The sequence below is a fragment of the Phaseolus vulgaris genome, chromosome 3, assembly GCF_000499845.2.
Source record: "Phaseolus vulgaris cultivar G19833 chromosome 3, P. vulgaris v2.0, whole genome shotgun sequence".
Classification (NCBI taxonomy): domain Eukaryota; kingdom Viridiplantae; phylum Streptophyta; class Magnoliopsida; order Fabales; family Fabaceae; genus Phaseolus; species Phaseolus vulgaris.
The window spans coordinates 1,489,107-1,499,774 of NC_023757.2; the positions used below are offsets into that span (position 1 = coordinate 1,489,107).

Consider the following 10,668-nt stretch of genomic DNA (forward strand, 5'->3'; position numbering starts at 1 on the left):
GTAGGCAAACACTCATGTTTCTCAACACAATTTTGTCTATGTCTCAAAAAAGTTTAAAAGTTTAAGATATTTTTTTTAAAGTATCATATCAATCAATATGTCTGATATTTTGATTTTTTTTCTCTAATTCACTGATTAATTTGTTTTTTTTTCTTTTAAATATTTTTCGATTCATATCAATTTGTTTTTTCTCTTTTTTTAATAGTGAATTGATCGATAAATTAGAAGAAATTGGAGAAAAAGATGAGTCAGCGAGTTGATCGACAAATTACAAGAAAATACATAAAGAACATATAAGTTAATCAATAAGTTAGAGATAAGAAAATAATGATCATATCATCCAATAAAATCAAACTCAAATATACTTAAATCCATTGATGATCAAATCAAACCCAAATATACTTAAAGAAAAAAAAAACAAAATATTAAATATTGATTTTTTATTTATTTTTACTAAAAACTTAATTAAAAATACCTAAATTTATTTATTATGTACTTAAAACTTAATTAATCAAACACTAAAATTCATTTTTTTTAAAAACATTTAACATAAATACACTTTTTTTTCTAAAAGAATTATCCTTAACATACACCTTGTACTTTTTTTTCTATGAAGATGTGATCTAGGAGTCCATGAAATATTTTCTCTTGACAAAAATTTCAAGTGCCTACTCCATTGTTTTCTTGGTCAAGAGCCAAGCTTCTATCATGCATAAAAAATAAAAAATAAAAAAAATAGTGTGTTACATATGACAACTTGATGGTTTTGACATTTTTAATTTTGACCAAATGCATTTTCTACAATAAAATAATGTTTTCATGTATTTTTTTTTCAAAATCAAAAGCAACCAGGCAATGATTATTTTGAAAAAAAAACGATGTGATCTGTTATGAGAAATGGTCTTTTGAACTATTTTTTTAAAATGAATATCAGTGTTGACTGCATTTGTTTTTAAAATATTTTTTTTGTCTACACATTTTTAAAATGAATTTTAGTTGTCATGTGTAGGTACAAATGTGGCAAATTGTGAGGCATGATTCTATAAATTATGTCTTTAAAGTTATATATATTTTTTATTTTATTCTTTGAAAGGCTTCACCCTATGCAAATTAAATTCTTAAAGGATAATATAGTTTACAATTAGTTTGACAATTTTGTATGATAAAACATTCTTAAAGATTAACTTCAAGATAATATAATTTACAATTAGTTTGACAATTTTGCATGATAAAATATTCTTAAAGACTAACTTGTATAGACATGAACTTTATAAAAAACCTCAATTATACAACTCAATACTCAAAAAAATCAAATATATAAAAAAGGTTAATATGTTGACAATTAGATTACAACTAAAAAATATATTTTTTTAAATGAAACAATTTTAAAATTGTATTGATAAAATCACATTTTACCTTTTAATTTATAGTTATCAAAATAATATTTTCTATATAGTATCTCAAACACCAAGGCTTGGAAAAGTTTGTTAGCTTTGATATAGTTTTTGAGTGAATCAGATGTAAGAGTTGCACTAAACCTCTACCAAAAGCATTGAAATCAAATATGGTAACTACAAAGCCATGGATGAAGCAAAAGCTCTAAAACACAAGTTTTTCCAAAACTAAATTCTCAACAGAAGTACAAACACAAACTGAAATTTCAAACGATGGAGCATGGTGCAGTAGCTACACTACAACATCATCATCATCAATAGTGCAAAGGGAAAAAAACTCAATAATGAAAACTCAAATAAGCTAAATAAGCCATTGGAAATACAAGTCTCACTGTACAGTGCAATGACCATCAATTCTCAAGTCTGAAGAAGAGAATGAAACTAAAGATGAAAAAGCTTCAAAAGCTTTACAGTGAGAACATGATGAGGAGGCTTGTGCAGAAGTGTTTGAATTCAATCAGGATGAAAAATCTCAAAGCCTCAGAGTGAGATCAGGAGATGCAGATGTTTGTGCTGGAGGAGCAGCTGCTACAAACCTAGTACTTCCATCTATCTGTCTGAAACTGCCAGGCCAAAACACACCAGCATCATCATCTTCAACAAAGATTGGTGTCCGAAGATAGTCTTTCCTGAATTTTGCTGCAGCCATCATATCAGGAGCTCTCAGTGTATGCAAATGTGCTTGGTGCATTGCAGCATGAGCTTCAAGGCCAAGAGACCGAAAAGCAGAACCATGGAGAGGCAGAGATGCTAAGCTTGTGTACCTTTCAGTGAGCATCCCCATTCTCATTGCACGTTTTGCCAATGTCCTCTCCCTCTTGTGAGCATTCTGATGGCCCCCTAATGCCTGTGAGCTGAAGAATTTCCTCCTGCAATAGTTACAAGAGAAAACTCTGGGAACTGCTATTGCTGAGGCATGAGTTTCACCTCCTGATTCAGAGTTAGTGTGACTTGTTGCACCTTTCAACTCTTCATCACTGAGATTGAAGTTGAGGGTCAAGTCCAGGGACAGAGAACCTGAATCAGGATCAGCCTTTGTCAGACAGGAGGAACTTGTGTTGTCCATAGTAAAATCATGTGATTCATCCGATCCTTCTTGGCTGTACATTTTTGAATCATCTTCAGGTTCCAGGTTCAAGTTTGGTTTCATCATGATCTTCTTTTCAAGTAAGAAATTTTGGAGTGAATTGAACAAATTTTCGCTTCAGTCAGCTTACTATTTAAGCATCATCTGCATTGATGATGAAGCACATTATTTGTTATTATGACAGTAAAAGCCAAGAACATACAAAATTCTGGTGTTAATATCAAGTGGTCAATCCAACATGCAAATGAAGCATGGCTGAGCAATTCTTTCACATATAAGCAAACATGCAACCTGTTTTGGAAAGTAAATCAGAAATAAACTTTGCAGAAAAGCATAAAGACTTTGTGGGAAGCTCCTTCTATAAGATAATAATGAAAAAGCAAAATATGTAAGAGCTTGACAAATGAAAGTGTAATCATAGGTAAAATCTTAAGAACAAGTAACAACTGCCAAGTAAATTTCATCTGCATGCTGGCTCATTTCATGAATCTCTCTAAGAAAGCAAATATCCAGCTCAAGAAAATTTATAAATAATGCAGACTATGTCATGTATAAACTGCCTCAGTTTTCTTTTTCTTTAGACTGAGAAGTGAAACACTGCAAAGGGAGAAAAACATCAGAACAGAAAGTGACAACAAAAAACACTTCCCCTACCTTTGCTCAAGCAATACCTGAATCTCAAAAGCTGTTAAATTAATGTCTGGATTCTATTATATTTTTAACTTTTATTTAAATAACAGTTCATGCAATGCAAACACCAAAGCTATAACCAAAACAAATTTTCCAGTTTGAGCCATGCAGGGTATAAACATAGTCACAAAGTAGAGATAAAAGAATAATAAAATATATATAAAAAAAAGAGAATGCATAGAATTGCATGAGTAAGTAATCAGAAGGGATATTAGTGAAAAGAAGTGGAGAACATAAAAAAGCAAATATAAAAACTTTTTCTTTCTCTTGTAGCTGACTCAAATCTTCTGTGACAAAGGTTTGATGCCTTGTTTGCTAGACCAGCTCTCAGCATGTTAAAACAGTGCTCTTATCATAGATGCAGAGGGTCTCACACACATACTTCATGAGCTTCCAATATTTTTCAAACAGTGTTCCTTTGTCAAAATGCATTTCAAACATATTTTTTCCTTAAAAAAGACTATAAGCAGCACTTATGTTTCAATCACTGAAGAGAAATTAACAGTGTTCATCCCATAGAGTATATGGCTGAAACATACGTGTATACTTCAAATAAAAGCTAACATAAATGAATTCATTGAGTGATTGATGGCAAATCTTGACATTAGCAAGATTTTTCATCATTTTTTCAGTACCCTTATGTGCCATGATTGATTTTCATCCATCAACTTTTAAAACACACTATTGGATTCATCTGAAATACACCCACCACTCTTAGGCATTATTACAGCCATAAAGTATACGTTACACACTTTTTGAAATGAAGGGTAAAAAAAATATGAAATGGAAAAAACAATGCCACATTTAAGAAATATTAGAACTGAAAACAAAAGGCATTTCAAACCAAGCTATCTGAAGATGCCAACCAACAGCTTTCTGCATTACTCATCAGTTCTTTTGACATACTTTCTGATACAGAAAATTGAAAAATTGCACAACCTCTAAGGAAAGAAGATAAAAATACCCCCACCCCAACCCACCAAGTTTATGAAATAAACTTTAAGAGAAACTGAAATTAATAAAGGAAATAAAAGGAAAGGGGAGCCACTAACATAAAATCAGAGAACCCCCATAAAAATTTCCCCTTTAGATCCAATTTTTACACTAAAAAATAGCAGGCAAAATGCATCTTCTCACTATTTTTTTTTTTTTAAGAAAAAGAACAGAGGCAAACACAAACTCCTCAAATCAAAAGCCAAAAGTTTTTACTTGCACAAGGTTGAGAGAGCCTTCATTAAACTCCTCAACGCAAGAGAATCAAAACCAGACCCCAGAAAAAGTGAGAAAACAATGATTAAAGCAGGACAAGGCTTGAAAATGCATGTAAGAAATAGAAGAAAGGGTTAAAGAAAATGCAAGTCTTTAGGTGAAAAGATGAGTGGAAAGAGGCACTTACATAGTACTGTACTATAAAAAAAAGGGAGAGAATCTGTAGTGAGAGCTACTTTGGACTTTGAAGAATATGAAGAACTTCATGAGGGGGGGCACAGGTATTAATATTATACTATTGTTGGTAATACTTTTTTAAAAATTCACCACTATGAAGTGGCGATGAGAGAAAAAACTAAAGGAGATAAGATTACAGAGAGAGAGAGGGTGAAAATAGTGGAAAAAGCTGAGGATAGAGAAATGAGAATGATGAAGGGAAGTCAGAGAAATCAGATAGCATGCATAAACACTAGAACCACTTCTTTTGTCCAATTTTGAAGTTTCTATAGAAAGGTCCATTTTTCTGTGCTTTTAGCTCTTAATTGAGAATCAGTGAGGGTGTGTGAGTACAAAAATATGGACAAGCAGAAAGACAAAGAAATTAATTTGGGTGCTTTGTGAGATACCCCACACAACCAACCAACACAACAAGACATGGCCATATCATATCATAATATAGTGTGCTTCTTCGGCTTCCACTAAGAAAAAAGGAACGGTCCATTATATTCAATAATAATAGCAGTAACAACACACCATTTCAATTCCTTTAGGCCACATAATATAGTAATAAATTCTCTGTTTTTTTATATTGTTCAACATCTTTCTCCATGCTATCATTAACCTACCTCCCTTTGTCCTACTCAGATATATGTTACATGGACCCCCATAACTCCTTCTACCCTTTCTCATTCTCATTTCCCACCTTCTCTACCTGTTCTTTTTTTCATCCACAATCACTGAATTACAGTACTTTTGTGTTAATTACATGCTTCTAAATAGACCTTCTTTCTGGTTTATAATAATTTCAACTTTAGCAGAATTGTCTACTATCAAAAAGTACATGAATGCAGAAAAAATATGGTTATTGTGGTTATAAATCAGGGTTTAAAAGTTTAATTTTAGTTATAAATCAGTTTTATAAGATTGAGTTAGGTTTAAAAGTTTAATTATTAACGTGGTTAAACTTATTGAAAATTTGTATTGGTTGATGTGATAATTTGACATTTTACATTCACTGTTGTGGAGTATCAAAGAATCTATACTCTATTTTCAAAGAAAATACAAATTGTTTGTGGCAGAGTGAATTTGAAAGAAGAAAAAGTGTGATGAGTATGGATGTATGCATGTTGAAGGTTGATGTGCATATTTGGTGGAGTAGTTTCAATTTGGTGTGCACAATAAAAGAGAGACACACCTGTGAGTGACACACATATTTTTTGAACAGTAAACAACTTTTAGGGTTTGTCGTTTTGGTAATGTTGTTTTTTTATATGTCTAATCTAAAGTACACATTTATTTGACTTGCACAGTTAGAAAAAACCTCAGTCGAATCAATTCTGGACAATACATTGGGATTACAAATTGCTGAACCTTTTATTTGCTTTAGATCAGATTTATTTTTTTTACATCTATTATTTTTCAATTTTTTAAATAAACCCTGACCTAAATTTAAGAAATCAAAAATATATTGAAGCAAAATAAATTTTTTTTTTGTAAATTATGTTTTCCTTTTGAAATATGCAAGTATTACATTTTTTTTTTAGTTTAGTTGAATTAGCTACATATCACTAAAGAATATTCTTAAGTAAATTGAATATTATATACACTTAAAAATATTCAATACAAAAATGTAATTTTAATTAAAATATTTACTAAAGTATTTTAATCGACCAAATTGCCTTTCACTAGATTGATGTAACATAAATGCTTCATTTAATGTATAAAGTATTATAATTTAAAGTTGAAGGGAAAATAATTTATGGTCGAAAATATATTATCAGTTAACATTTTTTTTTTTTTAAAAAGTTTAGATTTATTCATATTGTTTTAGCACAAAAGTTTATGCTTGATAGAAATTATTAGAATTTTATAGCAAATAAAAAATGATGAAAAGGGGTACATTTTATCCATTAAAAATGTGTATTTTAAACTTAAATCATTTTTAGTACATAAAGTGAGTGGATTTTAATTTTTGTAAAATATTTTCCTTTTGTTTTTTTCTTTCCAAAATTCAGAACTGAAACAAATAAGAATTAAAGATCATGATAGAAAAGAAAGGTATATTTTAATATAAAGTATGTAACAAATGCAATACTCAAATATTTGTCTGAAAAAATTAGTCAATAACTTCTACAATTCCTATTTATATAGCATAATGTACATTTTATTCTTAAAACTCTAAATATTATTTCTCTTGCATAATCTAAATTACTTATATCATTCAACACAATGTCTCTTCTTTTCATTATGATTCATTATGAAGTGAATACATCACTATCAAAAATAATTAAATATTATAATAACTAAATTAAAGATAATTTTAAAAATTAAAAAAAAAATAGTTTCTATTATTGCTAAATAGTTTCTAAATTAGTATCTAATTAGTTACAAAAGTTTTTCTACCAAATCTAGAAACTATTTAACAATAATAGAAATTAATTTAAAAAATAATTATTTGTAGTTTTTAAGATGGTCTTTAATTTAGTTATTATAACAATTAATTATTATTATTTTAAAAAATTGGTTTCTATTTCATGATTTTCTTGTAATTATTTTTTTTTTATACATGTTATTTGTTCTAGTCTAATGATATTTTGATAACATGCTCCAATATATAATCTCTTATTGATAATATGAAAAAAAAATGTTTATTATTTTATATAGAAATTAAAATTTAAGACTGAAAAATAAGGTTATAGAGTGGTAAGGTATCAATATATGACTTCTCATTTTACTTTTTCTGACTGTCATTATTATGCATGCACATAATACACCCACTTGTGACCTAGTTATTATGCAATTATATCACTGTGTTTTTCAGCATAGAGAAATGGAATTGGGTTCTTTGCACAGTTATTAAGAGAACAGATATATGGTGAATGGTGAAAGCCCTAGAATGCATGCTTTTGCTGCTGAAACTGCAATCTTAACCCTGTTGGACCACCAACCAGGTACGAGGGTTTGAAAAAGCAGGCAAGTTGAGCACTTGTTTTGTTTTCAAGATACAAGGATTAAGAGAGGAAAGGGACCAATTTATAAAGACAAAAGAAAGGACCACACTCTAGTTGCTGCATTTAGTTTATGTTACACATCCCCAGATGTTTTTTTACTTGGTAAATATGGGGATTTTCATACACTCTTTACTTTTCATCTGTACTTCAAATATCTCACATTTTACACTTAACATTAACTCCATTCTGCTCAACTCTTTGCATGTTTCGTCCCTATTCAAGGTCACTTTCACTCACACAAGTCCTTTTCACCACTTCAATTCTTTCTCATAACCCTTTCAAACACTCATTAAAAGTTTTATGGTTAAAGCTTAAGCCTTAGCACGGGATATGTATATGGTAAAGTAGATACAGTGTAAAACAGTGTCTGTATATGGTAGAGGTATGAACAGTATCTGATTCTGCATAGGATTGGAGTATCTGAAATATTCCATTTTCTTTATTTAATTTTTTGTTGTTAAAAAAAGTTACCGTGTTATAAAATAGCTTATTGCAAAATGCTTGACCACTTAGCACGGTATATGTATGTGGTAAAGTAGGAACAATGTGAAACAGTGTTTGTATCTGGTAAAGTAGGAACAATATTTGATTCTGCATAAGGGTTGGAGTATCCTGAAATATTCCATTTTCTTTATTTAATTCTTTGTTGATAAAAAAAAGTTACAGTATTGTAAAATAGCTTATTGCAAAATGCTTAACCACTTAGCACAGGATATGTATGTGGTAAAGTAGGAACAGTGTGAAACGGTGTCTGTATGTGGTGGTAAAATAGGAACAATATCTGATTCTGCATAAGGGTTGGAGTATCCTGAAATATTCCATTTTCTTTATTTAATTATTTATTGATAAAAAAAAGTTACAGTGTTATAAAATAGCTTATTGCAAAACAAAATGCTTAACCACTTAGCATGGGATATGTATATGGTAAAGTAGGAACAGTGTGAAACCGTGTCTGTATCTGGTAAAGTAGGAACAATATCTGATTCTGTATAAGGGTTGGAGTATCCTGAAATATTCCATTTTCTTTATTTAATTCTTTGTTGATAAAAAAAAGTTACAGTGTTATAAAATAGCTTATTGCAAAATGCTTAACCACTTAGCACTGGATATGTATGTGGTAAAGTAAGAACAGTGTGAAACAGTGTCTGTATCTGGTAAAGTAGGAACAGTAACTGATTCTGCATAAGGGTTGGAGTATCCTGAAATATTCCATTTTCTTTATTTAATTCTTTGTTGATAAAAAAAAGTTACAGTGTTATAAAATAGCTTATTGCAAAATGCTTAACCACTTAGCACTGGATATGTATGTGGTAAAGTAGGAACAGTGTGAAACGGTTTTTTGACCATGATGGGATTATTTTTTTTTGTTTTTACCAAAATAGGGTCCGTTTAAAAAAAAATTACAAATTTAGGCAAGTCGTGTCAATTCGGTACGACTTCATATGCAGAAGTTGTCCCAATTAGGCACTTCTGCCATGTCATACTAAAGTCGTGTCAACTTGACACGACTTTTGCCTTGTCATACTGAAGTCGTGCCAACTTGGCACGACTTCTGCCCCGTCATACTGTAGTTGTGCCAACTTAGCACGACTTCTGCCCTGTCATACAAAAGTTGTGCCAACTTAGCACGACTTCTGTCACGTCATAATTGTCCGCACAGACAAGCTTAATAATAAAATTCAATTCAAGTTTGATTATTAATTTCCTCATTTTCTTTATCTATGTATTTATTCATTCAATTCAAACATGAATCATACACAATTGTCCAATTTTTTGTTCCTTAAAAATAACACTCTTAGAAAATTATGTATCAAATTAATTTTTAACATTACATAACTTACTACCCAATATATAAATAATAAAATTAAAAAAATAAATAAAAATTATGACGTGGCAGAAGTCGTGTCAAGTTGGCACGACTTCAGTATGACAGGGCAGAAGTGGTGCCAAGTTGGCACGACTTCAATATGACAGGGCAGAAATCGTGCCAAGTTGGCACGACTTCAGTATGACATGGCAGAAGTCGTGCCAACTTGGCACGACTTTAATATGACATGACAGAAGCCGTGCCTAATTGGGACAACTTCTGCATATGAAGTCGTGCCGAATTGGCACGACTTGTCTAAATTTGTAATTTTTTAAACGAACTCCATTTTGGTAAAAACAAAAAAAAATAACCCCATCATGGTCAAAAAACCGTGTGTGAAACAGTGTCTGTATCTGGTAAAGTAGGAACAGTAACTCATTCTGCATAAGGGTTGGAGTATCCTGAAATATTCCATTTTCTTTATTTAATTATTTGTTGATAAAAAAAAGTTATAGTGTTATAAAATAGCTTATTGCAAAATGCTTGACCACTTAGCACGGGATATGTATGTGGTAAAGTAGGAACAATGTGAAACAGTGTCTGTATGTATCTGGTAAAGTAGGAACAGTATCTGATTCTGCATAAGGGTTGAAGTATCCTGAAATATTCCATTTTCTTGATTTAATTCTTTGTTGATAAAAAAAAAAGTTACAGTCTAAAATAGCTTATTGCAAAATGCTTAACCACTTAGCACGGATATGTATGTGGTAAAGTAGGAACAGTGTGAAACGGTGTGTTTGTATGTGGTGGTAAAGTAGGAACAGTATCTGATTCTGCATAAGGGTTGGAGTATCTGAAATGATAAAAAATATAAAGAAGAAGAAATATATAGGGAGTTTCTCTCTCCAAATTATAATCTAGTTAGGTAGCATACTAATCATGAGATTCTATAATTATTAAATTAATTGCATATAATTGGATACAAATATCGTACAATATCGTACAATATTGCATACAATAATTGCAATTAATTTGATAATTATTATTTTCTTAATACTCTCCCTCAAGTTGGTTGGTGAAGATCATGAACCCCCAACTTGTGTCGTAGCGTCAAAAAACTGTTTCTTGCCCAGTGCCTTTGTAAAAATATCTGCGAGTTGATACTGTGTCGGTACATATGAAGGACTGATT

At 30.6% G+C, this 10,668-nt stretch overlaps 1 protein-coding gene across 3 annotated transcripts; it reads right to left on the minus strand.

The window, feature by feature from the left end:
• Positions 1-1,586: 1,586 nt before the first annotated feature.
• LOC137806135 (zinc finger protein 4-like) lies at positions 1,587-5,086 on the minus strand. Of its 3 annotated transcripts, none has more exons than XM_068606099.1 (2): positions 4,628-5,086; positions 1,587-2,685 (listed from the first exon to the last, which is right to left on the minus strand). In XM_068606099.1, exon 2 carries the CDS (start codon positions 2,605-2,607, stop codon positions 1,927-1,929), a length of 681 nt encoding a protein of 226 aa, XP_068462200.1. In that variant the 5' UTR covers positions 2,608-2,685; positions 4,628-5,086; the 3' UTR covers positions 1,587-1,926. The 3 variants fall into 3 exon arrangements, with proteins under 3 accessions (XP_068462200.1, XP_068462202.1, XP_068462201.1); XM_068606101.1 differs by lacking the exon at positions 4,628-5,086 and adding an exon at positions 4,441-4,568; XM_068606100.1 differs by lacking the exon at positions 4,628-5,086 and adding an exon at positions 3,487-3,678.
• Between the last annotated feature and the right edge of the window lie 5,582 nt (positions 5,087-10,668).

What these genes read in the sequence shown, in the direction of transcription:
- LOC137806135 (XM_068606099.1), bottom strand. Translation starts at nt 2,607, where the DNA reads ATGATGAAACCAAACTTGAACCTGGAACCTGAAGATGATTCAAAAATG.